Here is a 24,788-nt window from a genome sequence, read left to right on the forward strand (position 1 = left end):
AGTGTGCATTTATAATTCATAAGCTATACATTCATGCTTAATGACATACTACTACTACTACTACTACTACTACTACTACTACTACTAATAATAATAATAATAATAATAATAACAACAACAACAACAACAATAATAATAATAATAATTAATAAATGATACATGAATGCCTAATGAAGAATGCTAAAATTATCACACACAATCATACACACAATCATACACACACACAATCACACGCGCACACAATCACACGCGCACACACACGCATACACACACACAATCACACACGCACACACACAATCACACACACACACACACGCATACACACACACAATCACACACGCACACCCCTTCCTGGTTGATGAGGGTAAACTTGTGTGCGCGTCCTCGAGGAGACAGAACACATAGAGAGCGCGAGTCTCGCGCGCCTGTGAAACACTCCGCGCACGAGCCGAGTTGATCGGAGTTTCCGTGGAAACCTTTCACTTCCTGATCCACAAAACCCACGAATAAGCCGTTTACCTACTGACGGACATCTCTGATACTGACCCGGCGAATCTTTCCTTTCCGTGAGAAGTTGGATGGTGAGCGTGGAGGAGTGCAAGAAGAGAGAACCTGCTCGCGACCGGCAAGGAGCTGCGCGTGCATGCGGACTGCAGGAATAAGAATAAGAAGTCGGGGGAAGAATGAAGCGCTTTTGTGGCGCATTTTTAGACTTTTAAACACCGAGCACGAGGAGGCTGTGAGGTCTGATCTCATCCACGCGTGAGTACGAGTTATTACTGCAGTGTTCAAGACTTTATATCACCGAGAGAACCTCTTTAACCTACTTTAATCTACTCTAATGCAACTACGTTATCTACACCTGCGCACGAGCGCGTTTTATGCATTAAGTTTTGGATAGAGCATTGGATATGTATTATTATTATTATTATTATTATTATTAGTAGTAGTATTTAATTATTCATTTGCACATTTGTCAGGTAAACAAACTGCTTTATTTTGTTGCGCGTGCATTTTTTTAAATTTTTTTTTTTTTAGAGCTTTAAAGTTAGAGCTTTAAAAGGTACAACAGGTCTTTAAGGTCCAACTATGTCCCTTACATTATCTTTAAAGGTGAAAAATATATACTAAAATATATACTATATATATATATACACACTATATACTAAAAGGTACTGTACAAAAAGGTCCTGTACTCCATTGATGGTTCCGTCCCAACAGCCAGGAGAAGTACAGTTTGGTACCTACAAAACAAGTTTTAGTGCTTTAATCATAAATGACTTGTTTCCCTTAATTCACACACCATTACCCACTTCTTAAATCTCAAAAGCAGAGAGTCCAGTGCACTGAAATAAATAAATAAATAAATAAATAAATAAATAAATAAAGGTTCCAAACAGTACTCCAGTAGTTGCTCGGGTGGTACCTTTTTGTCAGAGTATCGCTTTAAATGTTCAACAGGTCTTTAAGGTCCAATTATGTCCCTTAAATTGTCTTTAAAGGTGAACACTATGCACTGGAAGTTACAAAACCTTCTCCCTTGTTTGGTACCGTTCTTTCTGAGAGGGTATTTAATGTTTTATTTAAAATGCATTCTAATATAAATAAAGGTATAAAGCTGTACTTTGTCCTGTCAGTGGGATGCTACCTTTAGTGTGCAGCGTTTACCTTTAAAACGCTTTTAATCTACACAGTCAGTCCTTATATTTAAAGCTTTACTTTAACATGTCCGGCACACACACTTTCCCAGGTAAAAGACACTAAAGGTACCTTTATTTCACTCGCAGGTCATTAAAACAGCAATATAATTTCAAATATACTATGGTGTATAGGATTAAATGCTAAATAGGTCTTTTTAAAAAAAAAAAAAAAATTAGGGTGCCGATTCAAAACATGGGAACTAATCCAGGAAGCAAAATGGGTCTTCTTTTGACGGTTTTATTTATAAGAGTGATCGTTTTATTCGTAAGAGGGATTCCGTGAAACGTTTGACTCATCTGAAACTAAATTGTGGACTGGGAGCGACATTTTTGAGGCAGTTTGGATAAAATGGTGCCCAAAGTGATGATAGATAAGGCTTTGTGTGTGTAAAGGGGATCTAATATGTAATGTGTCTGATTATTATAATTAAGGTTAAGCTAATAAAACAATAAGTGCAACAAAACGGTAAAACATGATCACAAACCAGCTTTATAGAAATCCAAGTCTAGATCCCTGACGAGTCTCAGGTGACGGTCACGAGAAACGGATTCGCGAAAAACCCGAGGGATGAAGATAAAGAGGAACACGTACGAAACGTGTCCGAGTACAAACCGCAGACACCGGAGACTCCTTCCGTAAATACCAAATAGCCATCTTGTTAAATGAAGCTTCACCGTATTAACAGTTTTCCTTCCGTTTACGGTATTAGAACGAGCGCGTTAATATTTACACGCGATTCGATTTGTCCGAGAAAATCACCGACACGTTCTGACCAATCAGAATCGAGAATTCAACAACACTGTTGCGGAACACTCTGGGGAATCGATCGGATTTCCACAGAGGCGGCTTTGAGACCGCTGACGCTCGTTCGTGCGGGAACGAAAAGCGCATGCGGTCGAAGCCCTGCGATTTAGCGAGGACGCTTTTAAAACGCACTCCGTTCACCCTTGTGTAACGGGCGTCCTGCTTCCATCATCTCACTGCCTGAAAGCCACTTTAAGATCCAATCCTAACCCGCGATCGAGCGCTGAAGCTGCTCTGTATGTTTTGGGGGGTTTTTTTTGCACATGAATTATTCATTAAAGTGAATTAAGATCCTGGAAGAGAGCGTTATGGACATATGGCTGTAACGTGAGCTGGAGATCGTCTCTCGTTTAAAGCCTGATGTGACTCATTGGTTTTCTCTCAGTCAAGCTGGAAGACGGGATAAAGCCTCACGAGCGTATACAATACTCATTATCAAAGGACAGATTGTAATTATCCATGTACGGTCTTTCCGTTTCACATTATTACCTACAGAGAATTTAACCCACATGGACACTCGCGTCCAACCTGGCAACAAATCGCATTCGTATGAAAAGTGATGAAGGGTAACGTTAAGATTATATAAGGTGAAGGTTAGCAACAAATTCGCAACAAATTCATTCATACTGAAGCGAACAAAATCCTGTCAAGACTTTCTGAACTCGTAACCTGGTGTAGAACTTTACCCGTCGATGATGAAATTACACGAACGATTACACGATTTTATCCAAATCGTTTGGCAGAAACGTCTTCAGAAGGTCAAGCGATCGGAAAAACAGAAGAGTTCAGGTGAAACCGGATTAAAGAGGGTGAAAACGATGGGCGTGGCAAACGAGGGAATCGAACACGAAAGCAAGACGACGTTAAACAATCGAGGACGAATAGTATAATATGTGTGGTTTAAATAGGAGGAGTGGATTGGAGACTAAACAGGAAACAGGTGAGCTGGTGTTCAGGTGAGTGTGAGAGTTAAAATCCGGAGCGGATTAGGATCCGGTGCTGGATTCCGGCTCGGCGGTCGGAACTAAAAACTATCTTATAACTTCATGCATATGAAATCGAACAAATTCCCACGGCTCCAGCCTTCATCTTGCTAAAATGTATATGATAATAGGTTGGGTTATGAATGAAATATTGAAGAAGGCCTCGCTCAGTGGCTCTTTATTCAGTACCTCCAGAAATGAACGCAAAACTTCGCGATATTCGCAGGAGCTTGCGATTTTTCAAAATTACCGCGGATTTTCCGCAGATCCGGGCCGAGACGCGTCACGTCACGTCGTCACGACGCGCATTCAGACAAAGCGGTCTTCGATTCACGTGCGTCGAACATGAGGACAGCTAAAAGGTCTCGTTTTACAGCAGACATCACTGCGAAAGACCGTGCGGAACGATTCCGCGCAACCGCGATTTCGCCAATTCAAGCAGTTTTCTGCAAAAAAAAAAAAAAAAAAAAAACCTCCGCAAATTTTGAAAAAAAAGCCAGAGCAAAATTGAGCGTTTTTGGCCACAACAATCATAAAAAAAACCCAAAAACCTCCGCGAAATCCTCTTGTAGGAAATACAACATGTTTTTGCTAACTCTGTCTCACGTTTGCACATTTGTATCAACTCAGCGTCCATTGCGAAACAAAATCCAAGCACTTTGCGTTTGTTTTGTTTCTCTCGAGATCAGGCAGGCTCGCTAGAAATCCCGCGGTTTAATCTTACAATCTTTCAGAAACTAGCGCAGAAACAAAAACGTCACTTTTAGTAACTTAAAAAAAAAAAAAAAAAACGCAAGCGGGCCGGCTTTGTTAGCTCAGTCTCACGCTTACAAATCCGACCTCGAACTTAGCGAGTTCAACTGAATGAAAAACGAGTACGGAAAGATACAAAGGTTGGAGTCAGGGGCGGGGTTAGTGTTTGTACCGTTTCTTACGACTTCATTTATACGAAATCGACGGAAATCCAACGACTTCGTCGTCATGTTGTTCAAGCTTGAGTCATTATGAGGGTTAAGGTTGAGGCTAGTGTGTGTGTGTGTCACGTTTCTTATCTCTTCATTCGTATGAAATCGAACGAAAACACAACCGCGTTCATGTCATCGAATTCCCACAATTCAACGACTTGAATTCTAATTTGCATGAGCAGCGACGATGGTTCGAGTTAGGGGCGGGATTAGTGTTTCTAACCCATTTTTAGGACTTCCTTTTGCATAATAAATGGAAACTCATTCATATTAGGATAAATTTCTGTCTCTTACACACACGATCGGAATGGCAATCATTTCCTCGTAAGACTCGCAGGCATCTGGACAGGTTTGAGGAATGACAAATCTCAGGGTGTTAACACACACACACAAACAAACACGCAGGCTATGGAGATCAGGGTGTGATCTTGACAGTAGAGATAGATTTGTTTGCACTTCCCTCCCCTCCATTAGTACATTTTGCATGCGGTGGAAGAAGACAGCCTTGCTGTGTCCACGTATAAGAAGAACATTCCTTCTTCACAGCTCTGCGCTTTCACACCTTTCAGTCCTTTTCTTGAGTCTGAATCAGAGCGAATCTGATACTTATGGCGTCGGTTGCTATTTGTTTCGGTCTGGTTTCACGCTGCATATAATTAAATGAACAATAAAAAAACAAAAAAACAAAGAGTCGTTGTTCAGAAACAGGACTAGTTTAAATATTTTCTCATATGTCTCATATCGTGTGTAGTTTCTCTTCTTTGTTCATCAGAATCTCCAGAAGACGTGACGTTTCTACGGCGGATACACGTTTACAAATTTTTTTTTTAATATGAACTAAAATGCTGCCATGAAAAAAAAGCACACAGCACGTTTGATTCACTTCCTGTAGGTGAGTCGATTCAGAGTCGAATCACTTTCTCGTTAGAGTTCGCTTATTCCGTCACGTCGCTCAGATGCTCTCGGACCCGAGTGTGATTTTCTCACCTGCCTGAAGAACTGCGACGAGTTGGAGAACACACCACGGTTCTGTTCAAACAGACCGACCTCGTAAAAAGAGACAGGACTAAAGGTCGTAAAAAACAGGACTAAAGGTCGTAAAAAACAGGACTAAAGGTCGTAAAAAACAGGACTGATGGTCATAAAAAGCATTTCACTGCGTGTCATACGATATATGGTTATGTATGCGACAAATAAAATTGGATTTGATTGGATTTGATTGGATTTGTGGGCAGTGCTGGCTCAGTGGTTAAAGGCTCTGGGTTACTGATCAGAAGGTCAGGAGTTCAAACCCCAGCACTGCCAAACTACCACTGTTGGGCCCTTCAACGAGGCCCTTAACCCTCAGCTGCTCTGTTGTATAAATGAGATAAATGTACGTCGCTCTGGCTAAGATCGTCTGCCATAAATGTAATGATTTGATAACCTTTCCAATTATTGATTCAGATATTCTAATCTCTTCTCCAGAGAAGAATGGATGATGAATCCACTAATCTCCATTATTAGACTCTTGTAGCCGTTTCTCGTTTCTTGTGTCCATCTGCCCGTGGCATCTGTTTGGGTCAGGAAAGGCCAAACGGAACTGGCACAGTAAAACGGGTTAGCCTTTCTGGCCCCGGTAAATCAATGCTTTGCCCACCATGATTAAATCTGAGAACATGACCATGAACCCAGTCGTACGTTAAATCCCAGCCGTCTGTTTCCTCCTTTCAGCACACAAATGCAGTTAGCGGCTTGCGCTAGCTCTCTCAGCACCCGTTAGCGTCTGTGTTTATGGGTAAACACAGGACCAGCGGGTTGCCATGGAGAGCACGGCTTCGGAGGGCTGAAGTTCTTGCGCTCCGGGTCCTTCAAGTAGCCCTTGCGCTTAGCCGTTTTTTTTTTATGGCCTTTTTGCTTTAAGAACCCACCTCATTGTTTTCAAGGAGATTAGAGTCTGGGTTAGAGTTCGGAGGTCAAAAGTAGCAGATTAATAATAATAATAAAAAAAAAAGAGTTATGTGTTAATTACTTTGAGTGGCATTTAATCAAAGTGTTAAAGTGTTTTCAGTGCACGGAATTACAGGATCGCCATTTCACCGAAGAGTCCATTGTTTTTAAATTGGTCCCAAATAACCGCCTTTAGAAGACATTCCAGCCTTAATCCGAAACCTGATCTCAACACCACAGGCGCTCTCCAAAAATGACTGACTCCAAGCCCCGCCCACACGTCATTACTGTTGCTACCTAGGGCAAGCCGGAGGCCGGCATCGACAAATTAAACTCTAACCCGGTCCCTTCACGATTGTGCGAACGCAAAATCAAACAAATGGTCCAATATCCGCAGGAGCTTGCGATCTTTCTAGATCACCGCTGATTTTCCGCAGATTTGGGTCATGTGATGCACGTCACGTGACGCCGTCACGACGCGCATTCGGCCGAAGCCCTCTTCGATTTACGTGCTGTGAATAATATGTTATATTATAGATCTGATTTGAGGATCCGGAAAGGTTTTTAAATAGAATCCAAAGACGAGCAGGTATTCGATACATAAATAATGTTCCAGAAAAACAACAACAACAACAACAACAACAACAACAACAACAAGAGCTCAGCTTGAGCTAGCTCTCTCATACCTACTGGTATTGCCATAATTAAGTCAGATTTTACACAAAGACTAACTTTATGTTAGTCTAAAAAATTTCCACCCATGGACTATTTGCTATACATTCCACATTTAGCTGGTTACTTTCTTATTGGCTAGAGGCTCCACCCACAAATGTAGCCAGATCCTTTACAAAGAGGGCGTGTCCAGGTTAGAGCCAATCACTTAATTGGGGGAATTCATTCATTTGGGCAACAAGTGACGTATAACAAATATGACGTTTGCTCGCCGTATAACAAACCATGAAAAAAGTAGTAATGCGATACGCTAGCATTACGTATTTAGCGTCGTTAGCCAATTATAGCCGAAGAAATCCAGTGTTACGCCTCCAGATAATGAATATTGTTAACATAAATACGTCCGATCAGTGTTCGCTTGCTCAGCTGTTTGTGTTTGTTGTTTCACTAGCGTCAGAGAATGCTCCTCTTCCATGTCCGCTCGCTAAATTAGCCTGTTCCTGCGTGTCACGATACTCGTCGACGATCCTTGCGGCTGGACCGTGATGGAATCCTCTTTCAGGTGTTCTTATATAAAGCAGTCTTTCACAGCGAGTTGTTCAGTTTGGCATCACGTGACATTCGCGACCGCACTGACTAATATTGTGTGAAGAGATCAAACGAAAAGCACAATATCTCAGACGAGTGTATTGTGACGTTTATCACAGTATTGATGTCATATGGTCGTGAAGCCCCGCCCTGCCGGGACGTACAATGGAACGCAGAGGGGAAGAAAAAACAAAGCTGAATGCTAATGTTCCTTATATGGAAATGGAATCAAAGGCGAGATTTCACACGTCTTTATTTTTTTCTCCCCAGGGATTGAGAAACGCTTCAGGTTTTCTAATGACAAGGTTTTACGACAGATTTAAAAGCGGATTATAAACTCAACTTCAAAATCAATTTAACCGAGGACCCGTGTGGGTTTCAGATCTTTTCATGAAAGCTCACAATAATGTGTAAACATTCATGTGGAGAGAAACCATGATGATACATAACCCTGTCTCACACACACACACACACACACACACACACACACACACGCTACAACCTTTGTTCCCTTAAAGCTGTTAGGTAGCTTTTGGCTTTTGCTTGATCTTCAGCAGCACACGGCCATCAAACACAGTGTGTTTGCTTTCAGGACTTTGGCCTTAAATAGTGCTATAAACTCCATGACTTAACAAGTCAGTAACATCACCAGAGCTTCCACATATGGTGGCGTGCAAAAGTTTGCATCCCCTCCATAGACTTGGAACGGGGAAAGAGAGAGAGAGAGAGAGAGAAAAAAAAAAAGACAAAATGAACAGAAACACTTTGTGGGCCTACAAGTGATTAAAGAATATATATATATATATTTTTTAAAATCACGTTATTACCACAGCGCTGTTCAATTCTGGATGCTGATTGGTCAGAAGGTGCGGATGAATCTTCTAGAACGGCAGCTCTGACAGCAGCGCTACTGCAAATCACAGGTTTATATTAACGCGCTGGTTTTAATACGTTACCGTTTCTATAGTAACGGATCGTTCGGAGCGGAATCGTCGGTACGGCGACGTTTTACGTGAGGAGATGTTTACGGAACGATTGTGGAAGGAGGCTCCAGTGTTAGCGCTTGGTACAGGTCAGAGGTAAAGCTGTAAGGTAAGGTTTTCAGGACGACGGAGTTTTCTCTAGCTTTGCAAGAGAAAGTGAGGGAATGAGAATAAGAACTAACTTGTTTCGTTGGACGTTCCACAATATGAAACGTAACTATAACTGGATAAAAAGTATGACGTATCATTATTTAACAAATACAGACGTGTTAGCATTGACAAATCGCGGTGGCGTAAGAGGAATAAAACACACAATCCATTTCCTTATAGGAAAATAATCAAATTCATCACACCACGCAGCTGTTGATGAATTTCCTATAGCAGCATGACACGGCGTGTTTTATACCGTACTTCAAGAAGGTCGATACCTCTTTTTTTTTTTTTTTGGAATAAATGACATTTTTCATTGCGTCACACACGTGCGCTCATTTGGAATTTTTCTTGTTCAAACTCTCAGTGACAGATTCGATGTTTTGCATGAAGCAAAACAGCAAACTAACCAAACCCTAAAACAAAATGGCGGCGTGCACACCAGCAGAAAACTGTTCAGGAGATGTTATGCATGGATTTCCAGCTCGATTCGTCAGAGTAGCGAGTAAACCGATGTTATTGTCCTGCAGCTGGACATGACCCGGCGTGTTCATACTGATAAGCGCGACGCTAGACGTGTATCAGGTTCATTTCTGACACGAGTTACATCATCCTGCAGCTCATTTGAATCGCTGTGAGAATGGAAATGAGGCCAGAATTTGAGTCAGCCGCTGGTCACATGATCGCGATCTTCTCGTTAGGCCGTGCTATATTGTATTTTCAACCATTCCGGAACGTACATAAGCACGGACGCTTCATTTAACTGCCATTAGGGCCGGAACTAGCTCAAAACAAAACAGAAACAACGTACCAGAAAGGTTTATGGAAGGATAGACGGATCAGGTTAAAAACGAGGAATTGTAGTCCATGCTTATCTCTTTGCGCTGGATTCGGGGGTGGAGTTTTGACATGATTTGGACATGACGGCGGGTTCTGAAAGCGTTTATGCGGTTCAGTATGTTCACACGGGGACGTCTCCGAGCCATTTATCCCAGGACCCAACAGCAGTGTATGCACCAAGTTATGTTTAAAATGATGAAAATGAAGTAAGAACTTGATTTCCAATTTCTCCATGTTTGACTCTTTGTCTCCGAAATAGTTTGCGCCGCTGCTGTAATTGTGAGCACGAGTCCTCGACGTGCACCGGTCTGTTGGTGTGTTTGTTGACTCATCCTTGTGCAGACAATCGACCAAACACAATTATTAAACAACGCCGAGTGGACAATCCAGTTATTCTGACTGACTACTCCTTTCAGCTGCATAGCGAACCACTCTACACGCCCGACACAGGTTTAACATACAGCATCAAGCATATGTTAATATGTTATCGTTTCTATAGTAACAGCTCATTCACAGGTACGTAAAGGGCTACATCAAACTCACAGTGGTGGCTTGGTTAACTGGGGTTTAAGCCCCAGTACTGCCAGGCTCTGGGTTACTGATCGGAAGGTCGGGGGTCCAAGCGACAGTTCTGCCAAGCTGCCACTGTTGGGCCCTTGATCAAGGCCCTTAACTCTCTCTGCTCCAGGGGGCGCTGTATCATGGCTGACCCTGCGCTCTGACCCCAACTTCCTGACATGATGGGGTATGCGAAGAAAAGAATTTGACTGTGCATCAATAAAGACTCATTATCATTATCGTTATAATTGTTGATTTGGAGACGTTTTTTGCTAAAGAGATGTTTATTGAACTTTTATGGAAGGAGTCTCCAGTGTCAGAGGTAAAGCTGTCATTTTTTAAAAAAGTATCATCTTCAGCACAGAGGAGCTTGCGCTAACTTTCCACAACATTAGATGTAACTATAAATGGAAAATTTTTTTAAAGTGTAACGATTGACAAACTGGTGGGGTATAAAAAGAATAGAGCGTTCCGGGGCTTGCTGTTGTAGGAAAATACTCGAAGGGGGTGCAAATATTTAAAGCGATACACGTCTGTTTTTCCGCTATCGATGTCTTAACATGTATTCTTTGAAAACTTATGGCACTTGTGACGAAGAAACATTCGTGAAATTGTAAACATTCCGTCGCTATAAATTCCATAGAAATTCGAGATTTTTGTCGTAAGGGTACACAAACTTTTTCACTCAGATTTGCCTATTTGTAAAAATACTACGAATAATCTTGTTGGATAAATATAATCGGGCAGAATTGTGTTAACTCGCAGAGGATTTTGATTTTGATTTTTTTCTTTCATAGTTTGAATGATTTCCGAGGTTAAATGTTATTTTGCGTTAATATGTTATTGACTCTTTGGGTGATTTTTCTTCTCCAGTGAATATCGGATGAACGATCGATTAATATTTGACCCGAATGATCTTTATCGCAGTTAAGGAGATGACCGAGTGTGTCTGAACGTCTGCCATGGCACTAAAGGAGCTCCCTGTACCTGGAGTTATAATTACTGCTGCTGCGGTGGTGCTCTGCTTACTTGGTGAGGAAGGATAAAGATTTCCTAGCTAAAAGATTAATATCTATGTGTTATTCGTGTTAGTATTGATATTAGTATGTGTTATCCTGTGCTAGGTGGAGTCGGAGGTGAGCGGACCACGCTGCGGGCCAAACAGGGAGGTTCGGCGCTGCTGAATTGCCCCCTCAGTCCTCCGGCGGAGGTTTCCTCGGCTTCGCTGCACGTAGTCGAGTGGGTCCGGCGGGATTACGACGTTCCCATCCTTATGAAGTTCGGCGCACACGCACCACGAGTGCATCCCAGATATGAAGGTGAGCGTAACAGAATTGACTAGCGTGACTAGCATAGCGTTTGAATGTGTGCATGTGTGGAAATCTGTGCAGCGGATAGCATGGGAGGTGGGAGTATTTACTTATGGAAAGTACGTGTCGGTGTGGTGGATGGTGGGAAGACGTTTTCAGTATTGTGCACTCTGTCCCACGTCTCTAATTTGTGTACGATACTGAAGACACCATTCTAGAAATCCATCCCTTCCATAAGTTTGTGCCCCTCTTACACTTACAGTGATGTATAGTAATTTCTGTGAAGGATGTTTACTCGCGAATGTGAACGACCAAAGTCTTACCGTCTGTGTGGGTAATATGCCGTGACCTATAGTTTCTTTGTTTATGATTTTATCATTTGTCTAAGCCACTGAGAGTCAAAATTGCATATGAAGTCAATTCCTGGTTGAAACGGAGAATCAGAGAGCTTAGATTAGTAACCGAACTTCACTAAATAGCCGAACCTAGCTAGCAAATAAAGTTAGATAAAGTCTGTAGAGATAATTAGCAATATATCATAGCTTTAGCTTCTTTGTGTAATATTTGATAACATGAACACAATCCAAAATCAGTCACCCTTGGTAATATTCAAGCAATTAACGCCACTTAAATAAACAGCCTAGTCGCCTAGTCTAGTTAGCAAACATAGCTAGATAATGTTCGTGGAGATAATTCCCAAGATAGCTAAAGATTCTTTAAGATTCATGAATACATACAAGGCGGAACCTGACCATTTTAGACGTTATAAATACGTTCAACTAGCTAGCTAAGAATGTTAGATAATACTTGTAGAGATAATTAGCCAGGTATATTAGCTACATTTTATGCTAATCTAGCTAGCTAAGAAAGTTAGATAATACTTGTAGAGATAATTAGCCAGGTATATTAGCTACACTTTATGCTACTCTAGCTAGCTAAGAAAGTTCGATAATACTTGTAGAGACAATTAGCCAGGTATATTAGCTACACTTTATGCTAATCTAGCTAGCTAAGAAAGTTAGATAATACGTGTAGAGATAATTAACCAGGTAAATTAGCTACACTTTATGCTAATCTAGCTAGCTAAGAAAGTTCGATAATACTTGTAGAGACAATTAGATAGGTATATTAGCTACACTTTATGCTAATCTAGCTAGCTAAGAAAGTTAGATAATACTTGTAGAGACAATTAGATAGGTATATTAGCTACACTTTATGCTAATCTAGCTAGCTAAGAAAGTTAGATAATACTTGTAGAGATAATTAGCCAGGTATATTAGCTACAATTCACGCTAATCTTGCTAGCTAATAAAGTTAGATAAAGTTTCTAGAGAGAATTAAGACGATAGCCTAGCTAAAGTTTCTTTGTGCTATGATTAATACTATGCTGAAACACAAGCTGAAATCAGTTCCCCTCGGGAAGATTTAAATTAATCGAAACTTTTAAATAACTTTTTCTGGCTGGTAACATATAAAATAAGACCGCTAGTGGTCCTGTAGCTGTTTTGCTAACCCCTACACCTTGTCGCCGTGCCACTCCCTCGTTGCTGTAACTGTACTCTTCCGTGTCCGACGCGACGTCCTCGCTTTTCCTCCGTCGTTGCGTATTGTGTGCTCCGAGGCTGCGGCACAAAGGGCGTGTTTGAATAGGACACCCGAGTCAATGGACCGCGCGCGGAGCTTGTCCTTAAAAAGGCACACAATGCCGCTAATGTGGAGGAGACGAACGGCTGCCGTGGTTACGTGGCGGGCTGCCATCGTGCCCCCTGTCCAAATGGAGGGTTCGACCCTACGACCTTTCATTAGCTGAGAGACAGATTTCATTAGCTGGCTGCGTAGCCGCGGGACGGTCTGCATCTGTCCGTCGCTCTGTTTCCAGGACGATTCAGGAAGGAATGTTTGTAGGAGGTATTAATGCTACCGTGGCTAACAGTCAATGGAACCAGCTTGCTAGTTTGTACAGTGAAGCTATTAGCGATTGTTAGCGTCATTTCTTCCGCCCAGGATGAGGTTCCCGGCCTCCGGTTTCAAATGATTGCATATGATTTTCATCTGATTTCCATTTCCTCAAGCACAGAACAATCGCATGCTGTTCGAAACCCACGGAATCTGATAGGGCACGCTGATGCTAAATAAAGATTAAACTGTCTAGATCTCATCTAAGTAAAGTGCACGTGCTTTAAATGATACTTCCTGTAATCTAAGATTAGAGCCTAAATTCCTTTCTATTACAGTGGATTCAGTATCTGTAAGCTCTGACAGCACTTTTCCAGCTGTGATATGAACGATAGGTTTATATAAATGCTTATTTATTAACATTATTCATGTTTTCCGACATATTCTGGACAGATGGAGTAGGAGTTTACGCTTTGTGGTTTCTTTGCGACTTTAAATATAAAAGATAAGAAGAGAGGCTGGTGAGGCAACGACTCTTTCTAGCTGCTTTAAAGAGCTATATAGCAGCTTTCTAGCTGACTCTTTCTAGCTGACTCTTTCTAGCTGATTCTTTCTAGCTGGCTCTTTCTAGCTGACTCTTTCTAGCTGGCTCTTTCTAGCTGACTCTTTCTAGCTGACTCTTTCTAACTGACTCTGTCTAGCTGACTCTTTCTAGCTGATTCTTTCTAGCTGGCTCTTTCTAGCTGGCTCTTTCTAACTGACTCTTTCTAGCTGACTCTTTCTAACTGACTCTTTCTAGCTGATTCTTTCTAGCTGGCTCTTTCTAGCTGATTCTTTCTAACTGACTCTTTCTAGCTGACTCTTTCTAGCTGCTGTAACGTAAGTGAGAACATGAACTAACGTGTTTCACGGACGTTTCACAACATTAACCTTCTAACAGTCGTGTTTTATTCTTCGTGCATAAATCAGTGTAATTAATAATGAAATGTATATAAACATGAAATATTTACTCTATTAATATTTTCCTACATTACCCTGGCTCCTTTCTTCCTTGTTTTCTTCCTATTTAGCTTGCTTTTCCCCCTTCCTTCCTTTCTTCCTTCCTTCTTTCCTTCCTTTTTTCTTTCCTACCTTACCCTCGCTCCCTCCTTCCTTGCTTTCTTCCTTCCTTCCTTCCTTCCTTTTTCTTTCCTACCTTACGCTTGCTCCTTCCTTCCTTGCTTTCTTCCTTCCTTCCTTCCTTCCTTTTTCTTTCCTACCTTACGCTTGCTCCTTCCTTCCTCGCTTTCTTCCTTCCTTCCTTCCTTCCTTTTATCCCCGTTTTTCTTTCCTACCTTATCTTCGCTCCTTCCTTCCTTCCTTCCTTTCTTTTTCTTTATCTTGCTTTTCCCACTTCCTTCCTTCCTTCTTTCCTTCCTTTTTTCTTTCCTACCTTACCCTCGCTCCCTCCTTCCTTGCGTTCTTCCTTCCTTCCTTCCTTCCTTTTTCTTTCCTACCTTACGCTTGCACCTTCCTTCCTCGCTTTCTTCCTTCCTTCCTTCCTTCCTTTTATCCCCGTTTCTTTCCTACCTTACCTTCGCTCCTTCCTTCCTTCCTTTCTTTTTCTTTATCTTGCTTTTCCCCCTTCCTTCCTTCCTTCTTTCCTTCCTTTTTTCTTTCCTACCTTACCTTCGCTCCTTCCTTCCTTCCTTTCTTTTTCTTTATCTTGCTTTCCCCCCTTCCTTCCTTCCTTCCTTCCTTCTTTCCTTCCTTTTTTCTTTCCTACCTTACCCTCGCTCCCTCCTTCCTTGCTTTCTTTCTCCCTTCTTTCCTTTTCCCCGTTTCTTCCCTACCTTACCTTCGCTCCTTCCTTCCTTCCCTTCTTTTTCTTTAGCTTGCTTCTCCCCCTTCCTTTCTTCTTTCCTTCATTCCTTCCATTTCTTTCCTACCTTGCCCTCGCTCCTTCCTTTCTTCCTTCCTTTATTCCTTTCTATCATACTTTAGTTCCCCCCTGTTTTTTCTTCCTTCCTTCTTTTATTTTCTTTCCTACACGGCTGTCTTTCTTAACGTTTGGACTAGCGTTCTTCCCCTCCTACTTTCTGTAAAATGATGGTCTGTTTCACTTTATAAATTGTTGATAATGTTCGTTTCCTTGTTGAATTGTTGAAAACCGTTGTTGAAACTGGTTTAGAATAACAGCGGCCCCGTTTATAGCTGCTACAGTATATATTAAGTTATAACAGGGACCATCTCGTTTCCTGGATGTTCCACAACATAACTATAATATAACTATAAACAGACGTGTCGTTCTTTATTGAATAAAAACTGCAATAATTTGTAAGGAGGCGTTTTATAAGAGGAGCTGCTCCGTACTAAAATAACGTTCTGCAAAGAAAAAAAAAAAAGTTTTTTTTTTTTTTTTTTGCGGTCGTCTCGCAAAAGCAGAGAAAACCGTCGCGATTGTGTAGAAGCATCGACGATGATCATGAGCATGAAGAAACACTCGGCGTATTTTCACCCTGAAAATATCATATTATAAATCTGTATGAGAAAGCGTCCTGGATGAAAATCCCCACTCGATAGCGTATTATTAACATTCCCAAACAAGGAAACGAAACACTTTCCTGATGTAAAACAGGAGCAGGACAAAGACGTCTGGAAGGATTTAGGATTTGGCGTCTCGTCTAACCCCGAGCTCACGTTCTGTTTGAGCAACAACAAAAGATTTCGAGGGACTTTTTGTCTCAGGTGGAGATGACTGCTGGCTTACAGGACGGTGGGATGATGATGATGATGATGAAGTTACATGCCCTCAGGTTATAAACCTTGTCTCAGGTGGTCTAGTGTTGCTCATTGTCGTGTGTTAGTGTTACTCCAGTCATGAAAGTAGAGTCCTTCGGGACAAAAACCGTCCCGGATGCAACGAAACCCCCCCTGGAAAAAAAACAGCACAATGCTGGAGTTTATTTATACGCATTAGACAGGAATCCGAGCTGTAACGCACATCGCAGGTTCGTGTCGATATGTTATCGTTTCTACGGTAACAGCTCATTCACGGGGACTTGTACTTGTTTAAAAGCCTGTAATCATTTTTTTTTTGGAAGGAGTCTCCAGTGTCAGCGCTCTGGTCGCAGAGCAGTTTACGCTTCGTGATTTCTCGAAAACATGACACGATTTTTGTTTTCTTTCTCAGGCGCTGTTCACACTAATGCGTTTTCGTTTTAAAACGCATAACTGTTGCTACGGTTACGCCGGTCGTCTACACTACTCCGGCGTTTTCGACTCTCGTAAACGGAGACTTTCGGAAACGCCGAAGACCCCGTTTTAGTCTGAAAACTCCGGGCTCGCGTTTCAGTGTAAAACAGACCAGAACGTTTTGAAAACGAAGGCGTGGCTTCACTCACATTCGCGCCCCGATTGGTTCTTTTCTGGATCATCGCGTTTTCTTCCCTGATTCGTCAAGCCCCTACCACATGACCGTTACGCTACGTTGATCGTATACGCAACAAGACGGAGACTGAACCGCGAGCTTTGCTGGCTTTCTCGTCATTCTTAGCCGCCGTTGTGCGGTTCCACTCTGTATTATATAACACTGCAGCTGCTACACGCGCAAGAGGCGAGCTACGATTAGAGCGATCGCCAACAAATCTCATTTCGAGCGGCGTAAGCCCTACACGGAACGCCGGTTTGGACTAGCAACCGACTTCCTGTTTACACTCGTATGCGCATGCCCAGTGTGCACGAATGGTCACGTGACATACGTTTACGGTCGTATAGCGTGGACGTAGATCGTTTCCGAAACGCGGCGGAAACGCCGGCGTGGACGAGGATCGTTTCCGTTTTAGAACGAAAAGGCACCAGTGTAAACAGGGTCTCGGAGAGAGAGAAAGAAAGAGAGGCTGGTGAAGGAGCGTCTATTTATAGCTGCGATAACGTAAGTGACAGCAGGAGCATGACTTGTTTCTTGGACGTTCCACAAGCTTCTTCTTCACTAAATAATAATAATAATAATAATAATAATAATAATAATAATAATAATAAACCCTTCTTAAATGATCATGCTGTAAGCTACCGGAGCCACCATTACTGCTCATCCAGTAAATTCGCCGAAACAGGAAATGATGTTTTTACCGCGTTGTCATGCGGTTTCATGGCAGTTCGGTGTTTAGTATACAGAGCAGATACATGTGGGTGTTACAGAAAGGTGAGATCGGTGTCTGATGTCACAAGGTGTATGTTTTATAACACCACTTCTGTTCTCGACTCTGATTGGTCAGAAGGCATTGATTAGTTTTCTATAAGAGCATGGATTAAACAGGAGTCCCAGCTTCTAATACGTTGCGGTTTCTATAGTAACAGCTCTTCTGTATGCGGATCAGTCGAGGTCGGTCGGGAAGTTTTCTATAAGGAGGCATGTATGTAATATTTATGGAGGCGTTTACGTCTTGCAGCTTTTTTTTTTTCGTGCTTTTCTCTAAACTTTTTGACTATTATTATTTCCTTCTTTCATTTCTTTCTTCTGTTCCTCCTTCCTCCCTCGCTTCTTAGGCTCTCTTTCTTTTCTTTTTTTTATTTTACCCTCACTCCGTCCATACTTCGTTCCAGAATTTTTTTCTTCTTTAGTTTTTTTTCCCCACCTGTTTTCTTTCATTCTTTCCTACATACTTTCCTACATTGACTTCTTCCTTCCTTCCTTCCTTCCTTCCTTCCTTTCTTCCTTTTCTTTCCTACATAACCTTCGCTCCTTTCTTTCTTTCTTTCTTTCTTTCTTTAGTTTTCTTATTCTTCCTTTTCCCCCTCCGTGTTTCTTTTATTTTCTTTCCTACCCTTCGCTCCTTCCTTCCTTTCTTTCTTCCTTTTCTTTCCTACGTAACCTTCGCTCCTTTCTTTCTTTCTTTCTTTCTTTAATTTTCTTATTCCTCCTTTTTCCTTCTGTTTCTTTTTTCTTTCCTACCCTTTGCTCCTTCCTTTTCTTCCTTCCTTTCTTTCTTCCTTTTCTTTCCTACATAACCTTCGCTCCTTTCTTTCTTTCTTTCTTTCTTTAGTTTTCTTATTCCTCCTTTTTCCTCTCCATGTTTCTTTTATTTTCTTTCCTACCCTTCGCTCCTTCCTTTCCTTCCTTCCTTCCTTCCTTCCTCCCTTCCTTCCTTCCTTTCTTCCTTTTCTTTCCTACATAACCTTCGCTCCTTTCTTTCTTTCTTTCTTTAATTTTCTTATTCCTCCTTTTTCCTTCTGTTTCTTTTATTTTCTTTCCTACCCTTTGCTCCTTCCTTTTCTTCCTTCCTTCCTTCCTTTCTTTCTTCCTTTTCTTTCCTACATAACCTTCGCTCCTTTCTTTCTTTCTTTCTTTCTTTCTTTCTTTCTTTCTTTAGTTTTCTTATTCTTCCTTTTTCCTCTCCATGTTTCTTTTATTTTCTTTCCTACCCTTCGCTCCTTCCTTCCTTCCTTCCTTCCTTCCTTTCTTTCTTCCTTTTCTTTCCTACATAACCTTCGCTCCTTTCTTTCTTTCTTTCTTTAGTTTTCTTATTCTTCCTTTTTCCCCTCCATGTTTCTTTTATTTTCTTTCCTACCCTTTGCTCCTTCCTTTCTTTCTTCCTTTTCTTTCCTACATAACCTTTGCTCCTTTCTTTCTTTCTTTCTTTAATTTTCTTATTCCTCCTTTTTCCTTCTACGTTTCTTTTATTTTCTTTCCTACCCTTCGCTCCTTCCTTTCCTTCCTTCCTTCCTTTCTTTCTTTCTTCCTTTTCTTTCCTACATAACGTTTGCTCCTTTCTTTCTTTCTTTCTTTCTTTCTTTCTTTCTTTCTTTCTTTCTTTCTTTAGTTTTCCTATTCCTCCTTTTCCCCCTCCATGTTTCTTTTATTTTCTTTCCTACCCTTCGCTCCTTCCTTCCTTCCTTCCTTCCTTCCTTTCTTTCTTCCTTTTCTTTCCTACATAACCTTCGCTCCTTTCTTTCTTTCTTTCTTTAGTTTTCTTATTCTTCCTTTTTCCCCTCCATGTTTCTTTTATTTTCTTTCCTACCCTTTGCTCCTTCCTTTCCTTCCTTCCTTTCTTTCTTCCTTTTCTTTCCTACATAACCTTTGCTCCTTTCTTTCTTTCTTTCTTTAATTTTCTTATTCCTCCTTTTTCCTTCTACGTTTCTTTTATTTTCTTTCCTACCCTTCGCTCCTTCCTTTCCTTCCTTCCTTCCTTTCTTTCTTTCTTCCTTTTCTTTCCTACATAACGTTTGCTCCTTTCTTTCTTTCTTTCTTTCTTTCTTTCTTTAGTTTTCCTATTCCTCCTTTTCCCCCTCCATGTTTCTTTTATTTTCTTTCCTACCCTTCGCTCCTTCCTTTCCTTCCTTCCTTCCTTTCTTTCTTGCTTTAGTTTCCTTCCCCCATTTTCCTTCCTTGCTTCTTTTAGTGTCTTTCCTACATTACTATCTTTCTTACCTTTATGACTAGCATTATTCCCCTCCTCGCTTCTTCTAGTTTTTCTTCCTTCCTCTCTATCAGTGCTATGTATGGAATTGTTTTGATTATTGTCTGTAAAGCACTTTGAGCTGCGTTTTGAACCGTACAGATAGTGCTACATATATTCCTGCGTCGGCTGGAAGTTTCGCTGGGTTTGTCTGCACAATGGAAAGCCCGCATTGTTCGCCTGTGAGTGTATTATAACAGTGCGGTTGCGGTCATTGTGCCCCAGGCTTAAGAAACACCCCCCGTGTATTGTCCATGCTTTCCCACCCAACCCCCACACGTCTGCATTGACCAAGTCCCTGCGTCACATCTCTCTCTCTCTCTCTCTCTCTCTCTCTCTCTCTCTCTCTCTTCACAACCTGCCACTGAAGTTTCGACTCTTTTAACGTGCTATGATTCAAATTTCAAATGAAAACAAGGCCTTAAAACAGAACAATGGGAGCAAAGCCGGTGGATATTGTGGCTCGGGGTGAAACTCTACCTGCTCTCTCCCGAGCTGAAACCTGAGAGTGTGTATACGGGAAACACTTGCCGAGGCAGAAGAGGGAAGAGGCGATGGATTCCCCGGTTCAGACCCCCGGGCGGTGTAACAGAAGGTTGGCAGTAATGCGTGGAGGGACTGAGACGGGCTTTGGGACTGCACTAATGGCTTTGACGCAGGAGATTAGCCATGAAACGCTCCAGCAGCACTGTGATCATGCGCACTGAATTATGGTCTGTGTGCGAAGCTCTTCCCGTTCCTCCTGCCGTGATCTCGCTGTCTGACAGAACCGAGAAACCTTTACTGGGTTATTATTTCAGCTTCTCTCGGCGTACAGCACTGCTGCGGCGTCAGCGTGACACTAAACACGATAACACTAACTTGTCATCTATAGGAAATGGGCATCGGACATGAGCTGGGAAATGTAGAGCTTGATAAGCGTCTAACTTTTAACTGCTGGTGCAGAATTGATTTCCCTAGAGAACACAACAGAACGTCCTGCTGAGAAATGAGCTCACAAGTGAGCCGACTTAGAAGGATTAATAAAACTTCTTCCACATAATATCCTTCCTTCCTTCCTTCCTTCCTTCCTTAGTTTCCTTCCTTCCTTCCTTCCTTCCTCAGTTTCCTTCCTTCCTTCCTTCCTTCCTTCCTTCCCTTCCTTCCTTCCTTCCTTCCTTCCTTAGTTTCCTTCCTTCCTTCCTTCCTTCCTTAGTTTCCTTCCTTCCTTCCTTCCTTCCTTCCTTAGTTTCCTTCCTTCCTTCCTTCCTTCCTTAGTTTCCTTCCTTCCTTCCTTCCTTAGTTTCCTTCCTTCCTTCCTTCCTTCCTCAGTTTCCTTCCTTCCTTCCTTCCTTCCTTAGTTTCCTTCCTTCCTTCCTTCCTTAGTTTCCTTCCTTCCTTCCTTCCTTAGTTTCCTTCCTTCCCTCCTTCCTTAGTTTCCTTCCTTCCTTCCTTCCTTCCTTAGTTTCCTTCCTTCCTTCCTTCCTTAGTTTCTTTCCTTCCTTCCTTACTTCCTTAGTTTCCTTCCTTCCTTCCTTAGTTTCTTTCTTTCTTTTGACTATCATTATTTCCCTCCTTCATTCCTTTCCTACACTTGTCCTATACCTTTCTCGCTTCTTTAGTATTGTTTCTTTCATTCTTCTGTTCATATGTTCATCAAAGAAATTTTCTTTCTTTCTTCCTTCCTTTCTTCCTTCCTTTCTTCCTTCCTTTCTTTCTGTCTTTCTTTCTTTCTTTATTTATTTCTTCCTTCCTTTCTTTCTTTCTTTCTTCCTTCCTTTCTTTCTGTCTTTCTTTCTTTCTTTATTTATTCCTTCCTTCCTTTCTTCCGTTCTTTCTTTCTTCCTTTCTTTATTTCTTCCTTCCTTCCTTCCTTTCTTTCTTTCTTTCTTTATTTATTTCTTCATTCCTTCCTTTCTTTATTTCTTAATTCCTTCCTTTCTTTCTTTCTTCCTTCCTTCCTTCCTTCCTTTCTTTCTTTCTTTCTTTCTTAATTCCTTCCTTCCTTTCTTTCTTTCTTTCTTTCTTAATTCCTTCCTTCCTTTCTTTCTTTATTTCTTCCTTCCTTTCTTTCTTTCTTTCTTTCTTTCTTTCTTTCTTTATTTATTTCTTCCTTCCTTTCTTTCTTTCTTCCTTCCTTTCTTTTTTTCTTTCTATTTCTTCCTTCCTTTCTTTCTTTCTTTATTTATTTCTTCCTTCCTTCCTTTCTTTCTTTCTTTATTTCTTCCTTCCTTTCTTTCTTTCTTTATTTCTTCCTTCCTTTCTTTCTTTCTTTATTTATTTCTTCCTTCCTTCCTTCCTTCCTTCCTTCCTTCCTTTCTTTCTTTCTTTATTTCTTCCTTCCTTCCTTTCTTTCTTCCTTTCTTTATTTCTTTCTTTCTTTCTTTCTTTCTTTATTTCTTCATTCCTTCCTTTCTTTATTTCTTAATTCCTTCCTTCCTTTCTTTCTTTCTTCCTTCCTTCCTTCCTTTCTTTCTTTCTTTCTTTCTTAATTCCTTCCTTCCTTCCTTTCTTTCTTTCTTGCTTTCTTAATTTCTTCCTTCCTTTCTTTCTTTATTTCTTCCTTCCTTTCTTTCTTTCTTTCTTTCTTTATTTATTTCTTCCTTCCTTCCTTTCTTTCTTTCTTCCTTCCTTTCTTTTTTTCTTTCTATTTCTTCCTTCCTTTCTTTCTTTCTTTATTTATTTCTTCCTTCCTTCCTTTCTTTCTTTCTTTCTTTCTTTCTTTCTTTATTTCTTCCTTACTTCCTTTCTTTATTTCTTTATTTCTTCCTTCCTTCCTTTCTTTCTTTCTTTATTTCTTCCTTCCTTTCTTTCTTTCTTTATTTCTTCCTTCCTTCCTTTCTTTCTTTCTTTCTTCCTTCCTTTCTTTCTTTCTTCCTTCCTTCCTTTCTTTCTTTCTTTATTTATTTCTTCCTTCCTTTCTTTCTTTCTTTCTTTCTTTCTTTATTTCTTCCTTCCTTCCTTCCTTTCTTTCTTCCTTCCTTTCTTTCTTTCTTTCTTTCTTTATTTCTTCCTTCCTTCCTTTCTTTCTTTCTTTCTTTATTTCTTCCTTCCTTTCTTTCTGTCTTTCGGTCCCCTTCTTCCTCCCTGAAAAGTTTGCCTGTAGGTCAGGGAGAGTAGGTGATGGTGAGAGGAGTGTGTGAGGGAAACATGGGGTTTGCTGTTATAGGAAAATAATCAGGAAGTGGTGTGAGGAAGCAGAAATATTAATAATATTATTTCAGGTTGTTTTCCTCTAGCAGCACGTCCCAGAGTGTTTTATTCCTCTTATGCCACAGCAGTTTGTCAGCGATTACAATAACCTCTTATCACTACGTACGTTTTTATCCATTTATGGTTACATGTAACGTTGTGGAACGTCCAGTTTAGGCCCAGCGCTGTTGCGCGTTTAATGACGTCACGCCTGTTAGCAAAGCACTGCAGCATGAGTTGCTCCGGGGTCACGAAACCCCTCCCCTCCCCCCATGGTGCCCCTCCCCCCGGTACCTCTTCACTACCCCCACCCCCACTAAAGGTTTATAGACGTTTTTAAAATGACTATAGAAAAAAAAAACACACCTTTTTTCTGGTATGAACAGGAAGTGAGTGTTGTAAACAGGAAGTGAGTGTTGTAAACAGGAAGGGAATGTTAGTTGTTCACTGTGTGTAATTTCACACCATGTTCAGCTGAACCCTCTGGATGCTCGAGTGACATAGCAACAGAGTGTGTGTTTGTGCTGTGAGTATGCAGTGTGCAGTGGAGTGTGGATAATCGCTCGGCAACAGTGTGTGTGTGTGTGTGTGTGTGTGTGTGTGTGTGTGTTTTGAAGTGGTTCCCTACTGAATGAGGAAGCAGGTGGACACACAGATGACACCTTTGAAAACTTTTTTACTTTGTTGACTCTGTGTGGAGTTTTTTACTGAGTTCTAACCACATCTCTAAACTTTTACCTTTACTGACCCCGCCTCCATCTCTCTCTCTCTCTCTCTCTCTCTCTCTCTCTATCTATCTATCTAAAAAGTTATTCCTTTTTTACTAATATGGGATTCTTTCTTTCATCCTTCTTCTTTAGTATTCTTTTTCATACGTTTGTTCATATATTCTTCCTTCCTTGGATGCTTCTTTACTTTTTCTTTCTTTCTTTCTTTCTTTCCTTTACTTCTTTCTTTCTTCCTTCCTTCCTTTTATTTTCTTCAATGCTTCTTTCTTTCTTTCTTTTTTCAAACTTTACTTCTCTTTTTTATTTTTTTCCTTCCTCCTTCTTTTCTTTCTTTCTTTCTTTCTTTTTTTCTTTCTTTGCTTTCTTTTTTCCTTCTCTCTTTCTTTCTTCTTTACTTTTCTTTGATGCTTCTTTATTGCTTTCTTTTTTCTTCCTTCTTTACTTTTCTTTTTGGTTTCTTTTTTTTCTTCTTTCTTTTTTTCCTTCTTTACCTTTCGTTGATGCTGCTCTCTCGCTTCTTTACTTTTCTTTGAAGCTTCTTTCTTTGAAGCTTCTTTCTTTCTGTCACAGAATCCCTTTCCTTTTCTTTTTTCCTTTCTATTTTTTGCACCAGTTGCATATTTCTGTTTCCACTGTCCTTCCGTCTCATTCTCTCCATTCTCTTTACCTCTTTAATATTTCTCCCTCTCTCTCTCTCTCTCTCTCTCTCTCTCACACACACACACACATCCTGTCCTCGCTGCAGTTGGAAGGTGAGTAATCCTGCTCTGAAGTCACTACCTCGCTCATGTGATTTCAGTCCTTGTCTCCATGGCAACTACATTCAAATCTCGACCACGGCTTGCACTGGTGTTTAACTCCGGATCACCGTCCGAGTCCGAGTGTGTGTGTGTGTGTGTGTGTGTGTTTACACAGAGACCGGTCAGTGTGATCTGTGCTGTGCTGTAACCTCTCAGCTGCGGGTGCTTGTAGACGAGTGAAGTGGAGTAAACAGGCGTGTGCTGGAGCTCGGCGCCGCTCCTGTTGTCGCAGCGTGGACTCCACGGTGCCTTCTGGTCCTCAGGGGAGCGGGT

General features: G+C 41.2%; 1 protein-coding gene across 1 annotated transcript in view; it reads left to right on the forward strand.

The window, feature by feature from the left end:
- Positions 1 to 374: 374 nt before the first annotated feature.
- The window catches only part of LOC128620077 (protein turtle homolog A-like), a 42,914-nt gene continuing 18,500 nt past the window's right edge, over positions 375 to 24,788 (forward strand). Inside the window, exons 1-3 of the mRNA XM_053644728.1 lie at positions 375 to 762; positions 11,101 to 11,205; positions 11,298 to 11,492. Coding sequence (XP_053500703.1) covers positions 11,136 to 11,205; positions 11,298 to 11,492 — 265 coding nt within the window. The 5' untranslated portion in view covers positions 375 to 762; positions 11,101 to 11,135. The remainder of the gene's footprint in view (positions 763 to 11,100; positions 11,206 to 11,297; positions 11,493 to 24,788) is intronic.

The sequence above is a fragment of the Ictalurus furcatus genome, chromosome 16, assembly GCF_023375685.1.
Source record: "Ictalurus furcatus strain D&B chromosome 16, Billie_1.0, whole genome shotgun sequence".
Taxonomy (NCBI): domain Eukaryota; kingdom Metazoa; phylum Chordata; class Actinopteri; order Siluriformes; family Ictaluridae; genus Ictalurus; species Ictalurus furcatus.